At 42.2% G+C, this 21,612-nt stretch overlaps 1 protein-coding gene across 1 annotated transcript in view; it reads right to left on the bottom strand.

Annotated features, from left to right (window-relative positions):
• Positions 1 to 21,612, bottom strand: part of Focad (focadhesin) — a 282,156-nt gene that overhangs the window by 70,283 nt on the left and 190,261 nt on the right. The window contains exons 21-22 of the mRNA XM_051164051.1: positions 10,065 to 10,157; positions 3,950 to 4,038 (exon numbers count right to left, since the gene is read on the bottom strand). Of these exons, the coding sequence (XP_051020008.1) occupies positions 3,950 to 4,038; positions 10,065 to 10,157 (182 nt within the window). The remainder of the gene's footprint in view (positions 1 to 3,949; positions 4,039 to 10,064; positions 10,158 to 21,612) is intronic.

The following is a 21,612-nucleotide window of genomic DNA, read 5'->3' as shown; positions in this document are numbered from 1 at the left end:
TCAAGTCCATCACTAGTCTGGCTTTTGTCCCACAATTTTCCCAAACAGCTCCTGTCACGGTCATAGAAGACTCTCAGGAGGATAGACTGAATGCTCAGTTCCGAATCTCCACCTTGAGTATTTGACACAGTGCTGGTCCCTTCGTGGACCACTCTCTCTTCTAGTGAAGCAACACTCTCGGTTCTCTTCTCCTACTGGCTGCTGGTTTCCTGCCTCGTTCATGGTTCTCTCTGCAGCCTCCCCTACTTCAAATGCTGAAGCAGCCCGGAGTCAATCCTCTGAAATTCTTTCTTTACAAACTGCCTGGATTTCATCTGGCATCATAAGTTTTAACGGTCACCAATATGACAATGATTCCAAAACTGATACTTCTAATTCTTATGTCTACTTAGAACTCTAGACTCAAGAACCTACTTGGTATCTCTAGTTAAAGACTTCATTAAGTATCTCACATCTTTCAGATCTAGAATGTGATAGACGTGACTATCGTTGACTGCTATTTTTCCTAACTTAGTCAGTGGAAGCGCCAATCTTTCAATCCATGTTTTACTCTTGATGGCCATCTTCCATTTAAATCAATAATTTAAACCTATGAAATTATACATGTATAAACCTGCCTTCAAAACAGGTTGAAAAATCTATTTATTCATTCTTCTTCTGTTATTACTATAGTCCAAGACACTACGACCTTTTGCCTGAATTACTGCAGTATAATCCAAAGGATTTGCCTTCATCAATACTCAGAACATTCCTTCCAAACCAGGACACAGATGCCTAGGTTCAAGTCTACCAGTTACTCACTCACAGAGACCTCCCGACCTCCAGAACTCTATGTCACACCTTGGTCCCTTCCTTGTTCCTTCCATGTCATCCTGGCTTCACTCCCATGACGTCACTATCCATCAAAGGGCCCTTCTCTAGCCTGTAGACTGGCTCACTCCATCACTGCGGGTCTCACATCAAGGCCACATTGTTTTTGTTTTTTAATTAATTTATTCAGATTACATTTCAATTGTTATCCCCTTGCCTGTCTCCTCCTGTTCCTCCCTCCCTCCTTCCCTCACTCTTTTGCCCTATTCCCCTCCCCTAGGTCTGTGACAGAAAGGGACCTCCTCCTCCACCATATGGTCACAGTATATCAAGTCTCATCTTGGTAGCCTGCCTATTCTTTCTCTGAGTGCCACCAGGCCTCCCCACCAAGGGGATGTGGTCAAATATGGGCACCAGAGTTCATGTCAAAGTCAGTCCCCACTCTCCACACAACTGTGGATACTGTTCTGTCCCTTGGCTAGATCTGAGTAGGGGTTCAATGTTTACTGCATGTATTGTCCTTGGTTGGTGCAGTAGTTTGAGCAGATCCCCCTGGGCCCTGATCAGCCTCTCATGATATTCTTCTTGTAGGTTTCTAGGACCCTCTGGATCTTTCTATTTCACCATTATCTCATACTTCTCTCACCTAGAGTCCCAATAGGAAGTCCCTGCATCTATCCCAATCTCCTAGTAAGTGAAGACTTTCATAGGATATCCCTTTTGGGCTAGTGTTCAATTATAAGTGAGTATATACCATGTGAGTCTTCCTAAGTCTGGGGTAACTCACTCAGTATGATCATTTCTAGTTCCATCCATTTGTGAGGCCACATTGTTAAACAGGCACTGCAGAACTTCCTGTGATTGACAGTAACTCCCAGCTCCTCCCACTCAGCACAGCCCACTCGCTCTCTATTACTTCTGACCTAATCAAACTGTCCTATTCCATTTATTTGCCTACTATCTGTTTCAATTCAGTGACTTACAAGGCTTTGGAGAACCACCACCACCACAACAAAAAGCTATTCTTCTATACACAGAAGAATGCCTGACACACAGCACACAATAAATACATTTGAAATAAGACAGAAATACCTTTATTTGAATTGGGGCTGTGTTCAAATAAAGTTGCTGATGAGTTCATTTCCAAATAGCCTGTCAGTCACTTATCAATTGTATAGGAAAGTCCCCAGGTCTACACTACACTAAAGAAACATCTAGGGCCTATTCTTTCTGATATATCCATACAGCTTGCGAGTTTTATTAGAGGCTTTATGTCTATACATCATATCTTTGGGAATTCAGTAAATACACCATTCCTATCAAATGATCACTTCCAGAAGACACATTAAAACTATATCTCCAAACAGCAAAAAAAAAAAAAAAAAAAAAAAAAAAAAAAGCACTGGATACTCTTTTAGAAGACCTGGGTTCGGTTCCCAGCACCCACACTATAGCTCTGTGGACTCTACATGCACATGCACACGATGCACAGACAGACAGGTAGGCAAAATACACATATTCAGAAAATAAGATAAAAACCAAATAGGAAGTGAAACCCAAATTCTTAATTTCTAACAATAAATCCCTTTTTAAAAAATGTCTACAAAATAAAGCAGAACATAATTAAGTACCTAAAGATTTTTCTTTTCAGCCAAGTAACTTTTGTGTAGTTTAATAAAGCCACCTATGGATATAGACAAAGCTATTTAAGTTTTGGGCACTTTGTTTGCCACAAACTATTCTTTTCAAGCTACGTAACAGTCTTTGTTGCTTTAACTGTGTTGTACTGACACACACATGTCTAGGGGTTACAGTGGGACCACCCAGGGGACATCTGCTGAGGAAGCCAAAGGCCTGAGGTAGAAAGACTGTCCCCGGCATGAAGATGCCTTAGCAGTGTGAGGAGATGGGAGTAATTCTAGACTGCATCTGAGGTTGAATGGCAACGAAGCGAGAGGGAAAACAGAATTTTTATTCAAAAGGACTAAAACAATCAATTACAAGAAACAACATGGAGGAAACCAAACCATTCCTACATTGCATTAAGCAGAATATGTAAGAACAGCCTCCCTGTGAGTCCCATAATATGGGGAGTAGGGATGACTTCAGACACAGACTCTGGCCCCCACATCTTGATCAGTTCCCCCTGGCGGAGCAGCCTTGCCAGGCCACAGAGGAAGAGGACACAGGCAGACCAAATGAGACTTGCTAGGGTGAGGTCAGATGTTAGGGAAGGAAGGCTCCCCTTTCTGAGGACTAGGGGAGGGAGGGAGGGGGTATGAGGGAGGAAAGGTGAGACCGGGAGGTGACGAGGGAAGAGGCTACAATCATGATGTAAAGTGAACAACTTAAAACAAACAAACAAAACAAAACAAATGTGCACCCATAGTCAGTTAGTCCTCTGTATCGATGACTTCCACATCCACAGATTTATCCAACACAGATAAAAATATTTGGACAAAATATTGTGTCTTGGCTGAAGATGGTTAGACTCTTGTTCAGTCCCTAACGATACAGCAAAAGGACAGTCACAAAAATCTATACTGTACAAGTCACCAATGCAACCTAGAGGTGATTTGTATGTAGAAGGATATGTGTACGTCACATGGAAATACCATGCTGTGTATGAGACGTGAGCATCAGTAGGTTTACATGGGATACTGGTACCAATTCTTCATAGATACACACACACACACACACACACACACAGAGAGAGAGAGAGAGAGAGAGAGAGAGAGAGAGAGAGAGAGAGAGAGAGAGAGAGAGAGAGAGATTTCTTTTTTTTATTAATTTATTCATATTACATCTCAATTGTTAGCTCGTCCCTTGTATCCTCCTATTCCTCCTTCCCTCCCTCCTGCTTCCCCCCTTCTCTCCTCCCCTATGTCTGTGATTGAGGGAAACCTCCTCCCCCTATATATGCTCTTACAGTATCAAGTGAGAGAGATATTTCTGAAAGCCGAGTTCCTTATCATATCTAATGGAGTAGGTAAAAATGAACCTATCGGGTCTTCCCGTTCACACTGACTCATACAGAAGGTAATGCAGCCAGTGTGGAAGTGTTTAAAGCATTTGCTGTCCCCTTCGTTGCTCACGTCCCCCCATAACAACAGCGTGCAGCTGAATGCCATCTCCTCACCAGAGCCAGGCTGTGCTTTGTTTGTACTGCACCTCCTCAGGTCCTTCCTTGCCATGCTGTAACTGCAGCTCCAGCTCCGCGATCCTTCCCTGAAAACCACACAAGAGTAGTCAGCACGCAGACCTGCTGGCTGGGAGTTCCTTTGGCCAACTGGCCACAGAGGTCCTGGTGGCCTCTTAGACCTTGGGAGAGCATGAGCAGGGAAGCACTCACGTCACTGCCCTCAAATACCAAACTCTGTAGTTTCTACTATATTACTCCACTATCCATGATATGATTTATTGTGATTAAAATAGCAGTTTGCTGATGAATTCTAACTTGGACAAGACCACAGATTTTATTAAGATTATAGAGTAATACTTAACTCTTTTTAGATGGTTTTGGGGGCTGGAAAGATGTTTCAGAGTTTATAAGCACTGACTGTTCTAGAGGACCAAATTTGATTCTCAGCTCCAAAAAGAGGCTCCCAAACCAGTTCCAAGGGGATTTGGTGTCCTCTTCTGGCCTATGTGGGTACTGTTTGCAAGTGGTGCACACAGCAAAACACCCCCACACATAAAATAATAAAAGAAAACGATTACATGAAAGGGAAAGAACCCGTTTCATGGCTTAACTCCCCATCAAAAGTTTATTTTGGCTGTTTCATGTTATCCTGACATCTGGAATTGTCAGCTGAGGTTCACCATTCCATTCTTGAGATGCCCACCATGGTTTTACCTTAATTCCATTGTTTACTAATGAGATTGAGTATCCTTTCATGTGCCTACTATCTCTGGATTTACCATTCTGTCCAATTTTTTAATTAAAAAAGTAGATTCGTATGTATGTGTGTATCTGTGAAAATATATTATGTGCATGCAGATGCCCATAAAGGCTAGAGGAGGGCATCATAGCCTCTGGAGCGAAAGTTAAGATGGTTGTAAAGCTTCGCTGTTGGGACTCAGATTCTGTGGCTAATATACTGGTATATATAATGTATATATGTATACATACATAATGTATTTCGATCATATATGCCCCCACTCTCACCGAACTCCTTCTTCCTCCCAACAAGCTCCTCGCCTATTTTCATGTCTTCCTGTGTGTGTGTGTGTGTGTGTGTGTGTGTGTGTGTGTGTGTGTGTGTGTGTGTGTCTCCGTAGCATTCAGTGGTGGGACATGGGTACTAAGCAGTGGCTACACCAATGGGTGTCTTTTTCTCACTGACTGCTAGGGTCTGTGGTGGTTTGAATGATAATGTCCCCTACAACAGGCTCATATATTTCAATGTTTGATTCCCAGCTGGTGGAACTGCTGGGAAGCACTAGGAGGTGTGGCCTTGTTGGAGAAGATGGATGGGCTCAGGGTGGGCTCTGAGGTTTCAAAAGCTTTCTTTTATAAGTTGTCTTGGTCACAGTGCGTTGTTACAGCAATAAGAAAGTAACTAAAGATGGGGTCCTATGGTATTCTCTTGTAAGAAAGTATCGTAGACTTATGAACTAAAAGATATTGTTAATGTTTAAGCAGCAGAGGCCAAGTGTGTAACTCAGCCACAGGGCACACACTTAACAAGCACATGGCCCTGGGCCCAATCTCCCACAGCAAAAATACACACATAAGAACAAAGATTAGAAAGAAAAAAAATTAAATGGTCAGAGGGTAAATTATTACATATCTTAGTTCCTAACCATAGCTATTAGTTGATTTCAGACTGTTTTATAGCTAGCTGACCAACTAAGGAAGTATGGCCACCAATCAACCAGCTTTCATACTTTTTCCTGTGTGACATCAGACAGTCTCAAAGAGACCTTTTCACAAAGCCTGGAGGTCTCAACTTCCTCAGCATCCAAAAAGAGCAATAAGGTAGAGCAACGTATAGAAAGTTTCTTGCCAAGCAGGCTGCTGAGTAGCCAAATAGAACGCTCCCCACAAGACCGGCTGTTTCTGTCTTTTACCTCGATGGGAAGAAATCTAGTTATTTCCAGCATGTCGACCATGCTGACTTACAGTTCAAATCCCAAGTTTCTTTGAAAAACATTCAGGTGAGTTAGGGAGTGCCTAAACAGAAGCCACTATAGTGTTCAGCCCTCAAACTTCTCAGTGTCCTGCTCGCCTCCAGGAAGTCATCGTAGGATGTGCACCTTTCTGCCTGGCTCTTAAGGTTTACTAAGAAAGCAGTTTCTCAAAATTGATCAAGCTTAATGCTACCAAATCTGCTCAGCCCCAGACAGAAGTACCCAAAGCTATTGTAACAGATGATGTCACCAGAACAGGTGTTCTTGATTATAGACAAGGATCTCAACAGTTCCTTAAATCCAATTCATTTATGATACGTTGTTTCAAATGTATGATGCAATAAAAAATAAACAAACAAGCAAACAAACAAATTTCATCAGCATAGCCAGGTGCACTGGCAAACACCTTTAATCCCAGCACTCGGGGAGGCAGAGACAGGTGAATCTGTGAGTTCAAGGCCAGCCTGGTCTACAAAGTTAGTCTAGGACAGCCAAGGCTACACAGAGAAACCCTGTCTCAAAAAACCACACCAATAACAACTGAATCTTCAACTCTTTCCAAAGACAGCCTTTCAGTGTCACGTTGTTTCACAAATTCTCAATACCACTGAATGTACAATCCAAAGGGAAGAGATCATAAGTGAAAGAAAGCAAATGTACATATCACTATGCCAGCAAAAGAGAATGCTAGACCTACATTACTAAAAACAAAAGACTTTTCACAAATGGGTGTGTCCGTTATTAGACCAGTGCAGGGAGGGTGGCTCAGCAGGTAAAGGCACTTGTCTCTAATCCCGACAACGAGCTCAGTCCCACACAGTGGAAGGAGAATACCTAGTCAAACAAGTTATTTTCATGCCTCCAAATATGAACCATGGCATGCCATAGCCATCCACAGACAGATACCAGACACCAGATACACACACACACAAACACACACACACACACACACACATATACACACGCACACACACAGGCACATGTACATGCACACACATACACAATAAATGTAATAGGTAAATAAAATGTTAGACCAACTTGTGTTATTTATTATTACAATTAATGATGGTGTTAGGTAATCACATGAGGAATCAGAAGATTCCAAATTAAATTGTATCTCTCTCAATTTATCAACTGTTGGCTTTGAACTGTTTGCTTTCCTTTCCTTCCCTGATTTTCCACCTATAATACTATTATGCATGGGCTTAATAATACACACTTCACTGGGTTTCTGTTATGATTAACTGAAATAGTATATGTTAAGTGTTAGCTACATACAAGTTATTCAATAAATGGTAGCAGTTATGGGGAAAATGGAGGCTTTTGTAAAGTCTGAATTACATCACGATCCTCTTCAACTTAGCCCTTCTTCCCCGAAAGCAGCATAAATTCTCGGCTGACAGCAGGATTTGCTCATTTCCTTCTCCAGGTGTTGGCAGAATTTTGTTCTTTCTTTCACTAAGCATGGAGGATCTTGCAGTGACACTGCTAGCTGGCTTGTAGCTTTCTTCCCTTGACTGGACTCACTGGCAGGAAGGGGCACTTCATTTCCCTTTGTGTCCCACAAGTTAGTTTAGCACCTTGCCTGGCCAGGAAAGACTGCAACGTGACTAAGGGAAACATGAACACAGGAAGTCCGTGCTCTGACTTGTACATGCCTCTTGAATAGAAGTAATTGCCATGGTGTATAGTGAGGTTACACAAGTGTGTGGATGTGAGGAACTCATTCCTTCACTCAGGATCTATTCAAACAGAGGGCACGCCCAGACTGGAGAGGATGAAAAACAAGGAGCCAGGGATTCCAGGTGAGCGGCTTTGCTACGCTGATTACAGTGGGGACTCCAAAACCCAGCTGCAGACCAAGCACAGCAGAAGGACCTGCCTGCTGCTGCTGCACAGACTCTGGTGCTCTTCTCAGTTCTAATGGCTCAGAGGCTCCACACTCTTTATCAGGTCTAGGGTAAAAGGAGTGCAGTGCTGAACCGAGGTTTGAATTTGAGATGGAAACACAACTGTCCAGAAATTCAATCAGCCTCACCTCCCAACTCATCTTCTGGTGCCCACTCCTTGTACCCTTACAGGGCAGCCGTCATTCTTACCTACAGCACAGCGATTACTCACACTCCATGAAAATCTTCTTCTGAGATGCCATTTAGGTAACCTCAGGACAACACACACACACACACACACACACACACACACACACACACACACACACACACACCCTACCATTTTTAACAATCATTTTCAACTACAAAAAGAGAATTCAACATTGCCCATTCAAATAGTTCCCAAGTGATAAAAAAAAAAAAATTTTGAAATTTTAAAAATATGTTAACATTTCTAATACTAGGTCAAAAGTAGTCCAGTTGTGTATATTTTATGTATTTGGTGAGCAACTGTAGCTTAAGACACAGATGGCAGACGGAGAAAAGGAAGTCCTGCTCTTGCCCTGAATGAACAGAGACAAGTGGAGGTCCCAGATTTTAAAAAAATCAGTATGATATGAGCTTCAAAAAAGGAAGCAGAGCTACCAGTGAGATAGGAGAGAGCCAGAGGACTTAAATACAACATGTACCTTCCGCCAACTAATGTAAAGAACAAGTTAAAACTGGCTGGGCAAACAAAACAAACAAGCAAAAACAGCAGCATCTGAGGCAGAATGGAACAGTATGTATGAAAGCCAAGACATGAGGGATGCATTCTGAGTTATAGAAACAGAAATTTAGAAAAAGCTGAAAGCTGACTGTCTAGGAGAAGGGTCAAGAGATAAGGCCAAAGATACAGCGAGGTTCTACATGCAGCTCAGTGTGGGCGGGAGGACCTTAGTGCACCCAAGCCCAGATATGCTGGGTCAGTCAAGCTGGGTATTCAGGAGGCCAGAAAGACAGAAGACAGTAGAGCTCAGAAGCCAGCTCTGGATGGGACTCTGAAACATAGGAATATCCATCTCGATATTTAAGTGTAACTATACATTTCTTTTACTTAATGTAATAGTTGTGTTAATTCTTTGAGACTCCCATTCAATGTATTTGGACCCTATTCACTCCCCACCCCTCCCCTGACTCCTCCCAGCTCCACCCTTCACCATTTCCTCCCCATTTCATGTCTTTGTTTTTACTTCTACTCAACCACTGAGTCCCATCTGCATGGCTGATGCGCTCATGAGTGCGGGGCCATCCACTGGAGCCTGGCCCACCTATCAGGGGCTGCACTCTTAAACAAAACTAACTCTCTCCCCCAGATGCCATCAACAGCTCCTCAGCTAAAGGTGGGGGCTGGTGATCCCCTCCCCACTCCACGCCGCAAAGCTGACTGGTTTCATTTTGTGTGGGTCTTGTTCAGAAGACCAGAACTGCAGTGACTTCATGACTGTACTGGGCCTCTCATGTTCCGAAGACCCGGTTTTGCTTTGTTCCTTCCTAGTCTCTGACTCTTACAGTTCTCCCACTCTCTCGTCTGTGAAGGGCATGTGTCTAAGAGACAAGTGTCCCAAGCCTTACATTTCTTATGAGCAACAGGAACCAGGGCGGGTTTAATAGTGCTACTTTTCCCAAGTGTTTTTACATTTGCTCCACATGGTCCTCTGGGCAGAACAATCTCCATCTTGAGAAGGTCAAGGTCAGCTGTGAAGCTTGCAAAAGACCATCCAGCTGGGCCTGTTGAACACTGACCTTCCTCCTTCACAAGCGAAGACAGTCTGGAGGGCCATGGGACCCACACCCAAGTCGTCAGCTACTCTTTTTAACCAATTGTGTGCAACTCTGCCCTGATGGCGTGAGATCTTGGGGTGTCATGGAGAAACTAAAGAAGATAGGCCAGAGATGCCAACGGAAAGGGGGCTTCATCTATGAGGCTAAGACTTTCCAGGGAGGCTTCCTTGGGATCACCCCCATTCCTGTCAATAAGTCTCACCCATGCTTTATAAATAAGCCCAATAAACAGTAGTTTCCCAGCGAGACATTAGTGCAATTGAACCTTGGTTTTTCACTGGGACCTTTAGATGCTATGTAGTCAGCCCCAGGGAGAAAATTCTTGAGACAGCAAATACACATTGTTAGAAGATTAGTGATAATGAGGAAATGCTCCCCCACAAAGCAGATCCCTTGTGACATCCTTACCTGTAAAATGGCATGGTAAGCTCGCGTCATATATGCAAGCCAGGCCTGTGGAAGAAAGAGTGCATGGTGCCATTCTGAATGCTGGACATGGACCTGTGGGAAAGATGAACAAAGGCACATTAGAGTATACAGAACTCAGAACAAAAGGAAAACATCACCAGTTCTTCTTTTCTCTTATTTAAGTGGTTTGTTTTCTAAAACAAAACAAATTAATCCAGGATTAGAACCACAAATAATATCTTTTTGATATTCCCAGATGAAAAGAATTTGGAACCTTACAAAGACAGAGTTAAGCCTAGAATGTTCTAAATTAAAGCAAATAAAACCCTGTAATAATAACCAACTAAGATGTATTTGTAATACAAATCCTCTGAAAACCAGGGAGAAAGGCTATAAACCTCTTGCCAAAGATGGGGAGCAGGGTACTATGTGACAAACCGCTAATATTAAGCAAAAATAAATATTACTCATAGCCTCGATCTCAAATATTACCATTTCTGAAGTAACAAACAAATTGCCAACAGAAATGTGTAGCAACCATGGTGGAAAGAGCATGCCGAAGAGCATGGTACATAGCAATTGTGTGCACTGCTGGATAGCTGTGGGCTATTTCATTCTGTGGGCATACAAGAGAAAACCGATGCATGTCAACAGTGAGATCTACTTCTGAGCAGAGCCCAGACAAAACATCTGGCTGGCACAGTCACTTCGGTTTCTACCTATTAGTACACTGCAATCTTGCAGCACATCTTCCCAGGGTCTGTGCCTGTTCAAGACGCCTCAAGAGAAACAGCTACAGTGCTTCACAGTTTATGTATCCCTAAAGTCAACCACTAATACTTTCGCCCCTGTCACTAAACTTTCATTCACCTCGCTATAGATGAGAGAGCGAAGTTTGTATATAATCAAGACAGAATTGCGGTAACTAGTGCTTCCGAGCAGTGCCCTCTACCCTGAGAATGTTTTCAAGTGCCTTTCAATAGGGGAGATAATATAGAGGACTACAGCGAGTTGTCATGGCCTCTGGGGATGCTTCACTCTTATCCCACTAAGAGCCTCCTGTGCAAGCTACTGCAGATCACAGGGATTACTGAGCACACCACGAGAAGCCCTCTAGCTGGCAGGAGAGCCAGAGGTGGCCACAAACAATTGCAAGGCAGGACTAAGAAGACTCTACAGGACACGAGACAGAAGAGAACAATGAGATTGATCCTGACTTGTCAATCACTGCCGGTGCCACTGCTGTCTTTCCATCAGAAGGACACTGAGACCATGAAATGAACTGGAAGAAATTATTAAAACGTTTTTTCTGAGCCAGATGCAGGGGCCCATATCTGGAATCCCAGCACTCGGGAGGCAGAGGCAGGTGGACCTCTGTGAGTTTGAGGCCAGCCTAAGAGAGTCCAGGACAGCCAAGGCTACACAGAGAAACATTCTCTCAAAAAAACAAACAAAAAGCAAAAGAAAAACAAAACAAAACAAAAAACAACCTTTTTTTTCTGACTGTATTCATGCTGCCAGGTGAGATGGGAGAAGAGCGTTGCCACCAATAGAAGAAATGAGCCCTTAGCCCCTGTTTTTTCTTGTACTATGCAGGAACTATACAATAATCTAGGCCATGTGTCCAGCTGGAAAGAAGGTCCTCGGTTTTCATCTCTTTTCTCTCTTTCTAAATGGTTTCCCATTTTCCTATGAATTATGGCCCCTACTCACAAAATATATTATCCTTAGCTCCTATTTTGATAACCAAAGTTAATAGAGACAACATTCAAATAATGCAACCTGAATCTCTACCTCTTAAGAAATGGACAATATTTTCAGATTCTCCTGCCATAAATCCACAGATAACTTTGTACAAAGAATTCTTTTCAGCCTTAACACATTGATGGAAAGAACACTGGATTCTTTGGAAATACAACAGTCTCGATTCTTTCTTAATATTGAGCGTGAAAGGGGAAAGAAGTGTAGGAAAATGTGAATGAGCAAATGGCAGGTTGAGCTTTGACAAAGAAAGCTACTCATGCCAGGAAACCCATCAGAAAGACGTCATCAGGCGAAGACCCAGCAAATCCTCCTGCAGCTCTCAAAAGGCTGAGAGTGGACACAGGGACTCAGGGACCCAGGAACCCGGAGGAACACTAGGTTCCAGCCTGGACTGGAATGTTTTATGGAATTATACTTCCATCTTAGGGTGCCCTGGAATTAGCTGAGTAGACGTCTTTAAAAGCACTCTCGTGTGTGTTCCCTCAGTAAAAACACTTAGGCGAACAGAGTGACTACAGCCAGGCCCTTTTCATTTGCGTCTCAGGCCAAAAGGCTTTCCATAACCATTATTAGCAAGCTATTCCAATTCCATACACAGTTACAGATATTGCCTATTCTTGAGGTTGAAGTTGCTAGCCTGAAAAATAAACTCAATTGGCATTGATAAAGCATATTTTGCTATACCAGTTATTAAGTCTTCAGGAAATCTAGCCAACGAAATAATTCCAAATTGTGAAGCTGCAGACCTAGTTACTCAGGAGCTAACACAGCAGGGTCAGTAGCTACCATGTCACTGCATTGTAATAAACACAAGAAACTTAGTTTTTCCTGTAAGTAACCACACATACTCTTTCCGTGACAGCTGTGTGAGGAACAGCTTCGGCACACGGGCCCTCTGTCTTCAGGAAGAGTAAGAGGAATGTCTAGACATGTATGATGTCATAAATATGCTGAAACATCACCCTTATGCCTAAAACGGAGGCCAGGCAACCATGCAAAGGGACAAAGCATGCTAAGTAAGGAACCGAGGGTGAGGGCTGGAGCAGGCTCCAAGGTTAAGAAGAGTGCTCATGGTAGATCTCACTGAGAGGCTTAAGTCTGAGTGAAAATTTGCTGATGGTGAAGACACGAGTGCTAAAGGCACTACAGAAGGGTTCAGGTATTAGAAAAGTTCCTCAGAATAGTAAATATAGTTATATCATATTGACTGAGCAGTTGCACTTCTAAAAAGAATCCACAGTTATTTCAAACAAGAGTTTGTAAATTCCATACCATCATGTTCACAAAAGCAAAAAAAAAAAAAGGAAATAACCTAAATATCCATCCATTGATTATAAGACATTTTATGTATACATAAGATATTATCCAAATAAAGTCCTACTGCATGTTATAATACTAAGCTGTAGAGGAGCCCTAAAATATACCAAGGAGAAGAAAAGACAGACACAAGAAATCTTGTTATAGTATGGTGTACCTATACACATAAGCAGGATGAGCAGAATGGACAGAAAGCAGATTAGTGTTTGCTGACAGAGGCTCAGAAAGAGCGAAGACGGGGACGCAAGAAGGGACTATTAATGAGAACATGGCTCATTTGGAAGTGATTAAAATATGTGAAACAATAGGAAGGGAAGAGTTGTATGATGCCATTGTTTGTTAGAAGCAGTGAGTCTTAAACTTTAGTGTGCCCAACTGCTTGCTCTGGATGTCATCTCAATCTATGGCAAACAAACAGCAAGAAAACCAGCAAGCACAGCAAAGGCCACTTGCAGGCACAGGGCTGGCCTGGGTGAGAAGAGTAAACAATCCAGAGGATCCAGAGTGGGCAAGCTGACAAAAAGGAACATGACAAGGAACGGCCTGGTAGACTAACAGATTCTTCTGGGTCATTTTTCACAACTTGCTTCCATTCTTCGTAAAAAGGAGGCACTCTTGGGTGTTGAAAGGAACAGGATAATCTCAATTACATTGTATAGGGACCTGGCTGACTACTGTGCTGAAAGCTGACTAGACAAAGCACTGAGCAGGAAAGCCCTGCATAGGTGTCTACAGCCATCCAAGAAAAGACTGAGTCTTGTGCATCGGGTATGACAGTACCTCCAAGTCAGAGAGTTGGGGGTAGGTATAGACAACGGGTTTCGGTTCCACACCCTACTCACTTCTGCTGACCCATACACCTACAGACACTTGGTTTTTGACAAACAAGCCAAATCCATACAATGGAAAAAAGATAGCATATTCAATAAATGGTGCTGGTCTAACTGAAGGTCCACATGTAGAAATATGCAAATAAATCCATATTTATCACCTTGCACAAAACTAAAGTCCAAGTGGATTAAAGACCTCAACATAAAACCAGATACACTAAATCTGTTAGAAGAAAAAGTGTGGAAGAGCCTTGAAATCACTGACACAGGAGACAACTGAACAGAACACCAACAGCCCAGGCTCTAAGATCAACAATTAATAAATGGGACCTCATGAAACTGAAAAGGCTGTAAGGCAAAGGCACTGTCCACAGAACAAAATGAGAGCCTACAGACTGAGAAAAGATCTTCACCAACCCTCCATCCAATAAAGGGCAAATATCCAAAATATATAAAGAACTCAAAAAATGAAACACCACCAAACCAAATAACCCAATTAGAAAATGGGGTACAGAGCTAAACAGAGAATTCTCAACAAAGGAATCTCAAATGGCTGAGAAACACTTAGAGAACTTGTAGAACTGCTTTGAAAATCAATCTGGTGCTATCTCAGAAAATTGGGAGTAGTGCTACCTCAAGACCCAGCTACTCCACTCCTCGGCATATACCCAAAAGATGCTCCACTGTACAAGGATGCTTGTTCAACTATGTTCATAGCAGCTTTATTCATCATAGCCAGAATCTGCAAAACAACCTAGATGTCTCACAACTGAAGAATGAATAAAGAAACTGCGGTACATTTACACAATGAAATACTATTCAGTTTTTAAAAACAAGGAAATCTCGAAATTTGCAGACAAATGGATGGAACTAGAGACAATCATCCTCAGTGAGATGACCCAGACCCAGAAAGACACGCATGGTGTAGACTCATTTATAAGTGGATTTTAGAGACTCCACCCAGCAGGGGGATCGGGACAGATACTGGGACTTGCAGCAGGAGTCTGGGCTAAGAGCTGCGAGCTATTTGAAAGAGCTGGGGATGGAAGGACAGGTGAGGCTCAGGGAAGGGGCTTGTTAGGAGATCCACAAGGAGACTATCATGGCTGGAGGAGATATCCTGCCTAGAAACACAAGTCACAAATATAAGAGAATGTTGGGAGAAAGGGGGAAAAGAACATTTTCTCCCCATAGATGTTTGCCTAATGGAACTACATAACTTGTTCTGCTTCTTTAACAAACACCATTATGTGATTAAAAAGATAATACCCATTTTAACAGCCATTAACTACTATAAGTCAAATAATGGAAACTTTTGATGAGGTTCTTTGTGAAACTAGAATATGAGACAGAGAAAGCAGTATGCAAAACTGACTGATAAACAAGTATTTGCTATTAATTTTATGATTCCAACTTAATAAATCAGGACAACTTCCCTACTAACAATTATCATCACAACCACCCTCACCCCTGCGGCCACCACCACCTCCACCACCACCACCACCACCATCTCCACCATCACTCCACTACCACAACCACCACCACCACCAAATTTAACAACATTCCACCACCGTCTCTACCCCCACCTCCTCTAACGTCACAACAATGTAGGAAAAGAATTAAAGGTGTTTGACTTCAGTTGCTACATGGGGTATAAACCGCCACACTCACTCTTTCTGTGTTCCCAGAAGAAAAGGCGTTTTCACTTGTTAGAGGCCCTAAAAGACAGTCACTGCACCCACTGTTCATGAGTAAGAGGCTTCAACTTTCTGTCATTAGTAATCCTGCTGCCACAAAGTAACTTTCATGTCACCCCTCCCCACTCATAAATAGTAAGAGAAAGGGAGGACTTAAGAGGATGCCTTGTTAAAGTGCAAAGCCATCATCTCTTTGTAAGTAGTTTCCAGACATTCAGTTCCCCTACCTCTCCCCTCCATCGTTGTCTCCTGACCACCCCCACCATTTCCCATCAGGATAACATTAGCTTGAAAGCTGACAATTCAACCACATCTCAAGCAACCATTTACTCTGTTACTTAATAGAAGGGGAAACCCAGTTACCATAACAACTCACATCCACATGGTAATTATGGAGTATCTAAAACACAGCAAACCATACTTTTCACAGTATTTGCTAGGGAGAATCTGTAAGAGGCACAGATATAATTTCTTCCCACTATTATTCGCAATTTTCATCTAGTTTCATATTTCATGAGTATGAACACTACTCCCTTAAAGACATATTTCTAAGACAAAGGAGCAATTGAAAGAAAAGGTGAGGCTGCAGTTCTTATATTTCAAACAAGTGGTTACATTATAACTAATTTGAGCCAGCTTGGAGAAAAAGTAAAGAATTAAAAAAGCAAAATTAATTTATAATGTGTAAAAAATCAAATAGTGATCACTTACTTAAAGGGAGAGGGCAGAACCAAATATTTTATTCAGAGTACAGTTTCTAGTATGGCTGAATAAGGTTTCTCTAAAGGAAAAATGGAAAAACAGCTCATTACTTAATGCTAAGCATAAACATGGCTGGGTGGCACTAACATCTGTATCACCAAGAAGGGAGAAGGTGGTGAAACATGACTGCCATTGTCATCCTGGGTAAGCCCCCCACTGCCCAATTTAGATGAGAATGCCATGTTAAAGCAGGAAATGCCAAAAGATAACGAGACCGTTGGCAAACTCCAGGGAAGGAAAAACTGTCACTCGCCCCCAGCTTCCTCCCAAAGGACCGGAAGAAGGCAACAGAGAAGTCTGTAAGATGAAGAATGACCACTGGGGGGCCCTGACTCAAAAGATCAAAGAGAGAGAGGCCACGTGGTTTTACCTGAGTCTCAGAAAATGGTAGTCATGTGGGACTAACTCACTATCAGACATAGATTGGCAATCCTTGCCAGCATGTAAGAGCATGGTGGAATATTAGCTTTTTTAAAACAAGGGAAAATATATAAGAGATGATTTTGTATAAATAGTTCACCATTGCATTGAAAAGTCTTAGTTTAGCTGACACATGGTTCTTGAGAAGTATTAATAAAGTATTATATATGAAATAGATGTCAAATATGAAAATAGCCCTTCCAGACTGGCACATAAGGGGCTTAGAAGTCACTAACTGTTAACAAGCTGAGACCTACAAAGGAATTAGATCCTAGAGCAAAGTAGAGCCGGAGAGACAATCAGGCCAACACAGAGTATCACAGCTCACAGGAATAGCAACCAGGAGGCAGATACCCAGTGCTAACAAGGACCCCAGTAGGGAATCACAGACTGGACACAGTGAAGGACGAGCGGGACCATCAATGGACCAGAAACGTCACTCATTAGAGGACCACACACTTCTGTATGTTCTACTCTGAAGAGTTCAACCAAATTCTCACAATGAGTAGACAATAAAAATCACCCCACTCAGCTGGCATCCAGGAAGGGAAGGAAATCATTCTGAGATACACCTTAAGAGGAAGCCTAACTGCATTTGAACTGCAATTGTCCTGCCGCCACCTGCAAAGTGCTGAGGCATACTCCAACAGGCCAGGCCCCAGCTGGGTTTTATAAGAGCTTAACTAACCTGGAGGGAGGAGAATATATAACTCCAATGTCTTTTATCCTTCCATGTACAAAACACATACATAAATCATGGCTACTCTAGGTTACCTTGCCTTAAGGCAGTAAAACGAACTGAAACTTACTACTGAATCATACTAATTAAAAAAAAAAAAAGACCTTAATTATACAGTTAAAGAATGATTCCACATCACCACAATGCCCTTACCACTAAGTGATTGAAGGTGTACTTACTTCAATTCCTTTGACATCACGTCCGGTTTTTGGGAAAAGAAAGAAGTACATTAAGAGGCAAAAATATGTTGCAAGGAATCGAGCAAGAATAGGAACCAGAGTCAAACAGTGAGTACTGTTGGAATTCTCAGTCTGGGGACTTAAAACTAATTATTCATGTGCAACGGCTGTGATGGACACAGTAGACAGCATATAAGGACAATGGGCAAAGTCCTAAGGAGGAAGCAAACGCCCTGCTACAGCAGACATAGAAGCCTGTGCTGGCTTTAATAGATTTGCCTCAGCTAAGAGCAGGACACCGAAGCTTGAGATCTTAACAGAAATCGCCAGATCTGAAAAGCAAGGAGAAAACACCAACAAACTAACAAAAACAGAGTGTCCAAGGTCTGTGGGAAGGGCTGCCAAACACGCAATATACATAATGATCAACGGCAAAGGCCTGGTCAAGACAGTGAACTCCCCTGGGTCTGGGTGGCAACTTAACATTCCACTTAGGCAGATCAAGTGACCTGGCAGGGGATTACCGCTGAAAAAGGCAGTGCCACCCTCTGCCATGCTAAGGAGGCGGGCAGGATAAGGAACCCTTCCCAGAATCCCGCCCCTAGAACAGTCTCTTACAGAATGCAACTGTGCGGTTCTGGTCAGCCTGCTTGTGTGAGTTTTACTAAGTGAAACTTTCCCTTTTTTTTTTTTTTTTTTCCTATTCTTGTTCTAATCATATTTTCCCTAATGCTGTGGGCTTCCTTTCTTCTTCTCTAAAGCAATGCAGTAGAATTCTATACCCTATGAAATGGACTTTCCAAAATTAAGGTGAAGCAGACTTTATCAAGCAAAGCTTGCCTTTAGGGACAAGTTTTTCTTTTAAGCACCTTTTACATTGAAGAAAAAAAAATACAGATTGAAGTCTCAGAGCTACAGGAAGATGGGAAGAACGTCAGAGAAAGAACACAGAAAGGGAAAGTAAAATTTGATTTTCATAATCTTAATTGATCTAACAGTCCGTTTGTAAAAAATAATAACACACTTATGTGTAACTGAGATGGATGGCAGCAATGATCCTGTATTTGTTACTTTTGTGTAGCTGGGAACAAAACTCCTGGGAGAATGAAAAAGGAAGGGTCTGATTTGGGCTGAGGGATTCAAAGCTTTCAGTCTAAGGTCCTTGGCTCAGTTAACTCTGGACCTAAAATAAAAACAGAGCAGTACAGTGGCAGGAGCATGCGGCAGGATCACGAGGAAGACAAGCCTATTGACTTCATGGGAGAAAAGAAACAGAAAAAGATACAAGGAGGAGCCAGGGCTAGCTACAGGCCTCAAGGACACTCCTCCAGCGGATGATAGGAAGTTCCATCCTGCCTCTCGCTTCTCAATAACGCCATCACCAAGGGAACAAGTGTTCAATACATGAGCCTAAAAGAGATACTTCCTACTAAAACCCAACAGATACCAAGGACAGAGAGCAGGGATTGGGATTATTTACAATTATAAGATACAAATCCACATAAGAATGGGTGAAGTGTTGCTTGTTGATTGAATTATAGATACTTATTGTCAACTCTAAGGCAATCCAAAAAACAAAGAGCAAACTTAAAAAGCATTTCTGTTAGGCTAACAAGAAAGAAAATGGAATCGTATAAAACTTCCAAGAGTAGACAGTAACAGTGGAAGTAACAATCAACAAAGATAAAAGTGTAACAGCTTAATAGAACTAAACCATATCAATAATTATTCTGAAAGTCAATGTTCTATATATGAACTGAAAACAGGCAGTGGTGAAAGTCAAGCAAAAACCAAGAGCCAATTGTATACCTTCTATAAGAACACTGCTTTAAATACAATGACACACATAAATCAAAAGCGAGTGGATAAAGATACAATGATAACACTGATAAATTAGGCATGTATATGTTGGCTATTCATGCTTACTCAAGTGGCAAAGAATGCCCACAAGACTCTCTTTGTAAACTTTGTATACTTTGTAAATTTTGTAAACCCTCAAGGCAGGAAAGTGGCCTGAGACAGCCCAGCAGGCAGCCCCTCCCCCAGACCTCTCTAACTGTTAGTAAAGCATGTCTAGCTTCTGTAACTGTCACAAAGGTCATCTCCAGCCCCTCAATAGGACCTTTCCCAGATTATGCTAATTTTAAGTGAAAAGTCTGAACAGAAAGCTTTCTATCCCTGAGCAGGAAAATCCACCAATCCCGGAGCTCCCCCAAACTCAGGACTTGAAACCCCACCATTCCTCATCCTGAAAATCTCTGCCCTAGATAGCTCCACCCACAAGGAATCCTATAGAAAGGCTGTATCTACTCAAGTTCCCTGCTGTTCTCTCCCAGGAGCAGGGGCAGCCAACCCACTCTGGACCCTCCCAATACATCTATTTTATGAGCTTTGCTGTCTGCTGTGACTCTCTCATTGGAAGAAGCCAAGAAGCAATGAAGAAAGGAGCAAAGAAGTGGAACAGGGTTGAGGCTCCTGAACTTCTCAGTTTAGCTGGGGATGCCCTCCCTTGGGAGCTGCACTGCCTGTGCTGAGGAGGCCTACTTTCAGAGCTGTGTGGTTCCTGTGTCTCAGGATTCCCTTCCACTGGAATACTTTCTCTCCTCAGAGCAGTACGGGTCCTGGGCTTCCAAGTCCCAGGATACTCTTCCATCTGAGCAGGAAGGCAACAGTATACATACACTGATCTCAGGTAAAGCCTTTAATCTCAGCATAGATAGGGAGGCAAAAGTGGATGGATCCTGTGAGTCTGAGGCCAGTCTGATCTACATAATGAATTCTAGGACAGCCAGAACAACATAGTATAACCCTGTCTTGAAAATAAACAAGTAATAATAATGTTGATGATAATGCTAATAATAACAGCTAAACTTGGGGCGAGCAAGATGACCCAGAAGGCAAACACACTTGCTGACAAAGCCGTCTTGAGGTTGGTTCCTGGGTACCACATGGTAGAATGAGAGAACCAAGTTGTTCTGACTTGTACATGTTCTGTAGCACATCTGGGCCCGTACCCGCCCCCCCCACACACACACAAATACTATAAAAAAATGAATTGGAACAGAAGCCATTGGGAAAAAAAACCACAAGCTAGTTCTTTGAAAAGGTAAAATAAAAACAATAAACCTGTAGCCAATCAAACTAAGAAAAAACAGAGGGGGAAACTAGCTACATTTGAAATAAAGAGAAGATAGGACTCCAGACACTACCAGAGAGATAGAGAGATAGATAGATAGAGAGAGAGAGAGAGAGAGAGAGAGAGAGAGAGAGAGAGAGAGAGAGGAAAAATAGTGAGAAGAGTAATGAAGAACATGGTGCACAACTGAATGCCCCAGATTAGTAGCCTAGATAAACAGACCAACGCATTGAAAAGCACAAAGTTCAGATGAAAAGCGTATGTCTGAATAGGTCTATATCTTTTAAGAAATGTTAAATTTTAAACAGTTATTAACCTTTCAGAATGGAAGTCCAGGTCTGAGCTGTGTTCATGGCTACCACACACACTGGAGGACGCAATCATTCTGACTCTCTACATTTCTTTTAGAAGAGCGAAGCAGATACTTCCTCTCCTATGAAGTCAGCGATACCCTCAACTTGAAACTAGACAAAGACATTGACAAGAAATCCACACAACTATATTACCCATAAACATAAATACAAAACTCAAAAGCATGAGCAAATTGAATCTGACAATGTAAAAAAAAAAAAATTACACATCACAATTACTGGTATTTATCCAGTGAGACTGGATATTTGAGAATGTATAGTACACAGATAACACGCTGTATCAATAGTTGCAGAAAAGGGAACTCAAAACCCATCCATGATAAGAAGGAAGGA

Source organism: Acomys russatus, chromosome 2 (assembly GCF_903995435.1).
Source record: "Acomys russatus chromosome 2, mAcoRus1.1, whole genome shotgun sequence".
NCBI lineage: Eukaryota > Metazoa > Chordata > Mammalia > Rodentia > Muridae > Acomys > Acomys russatus.
This window is presented reverse-complemented; position numbering and strand designations above follow the sequence as displayed.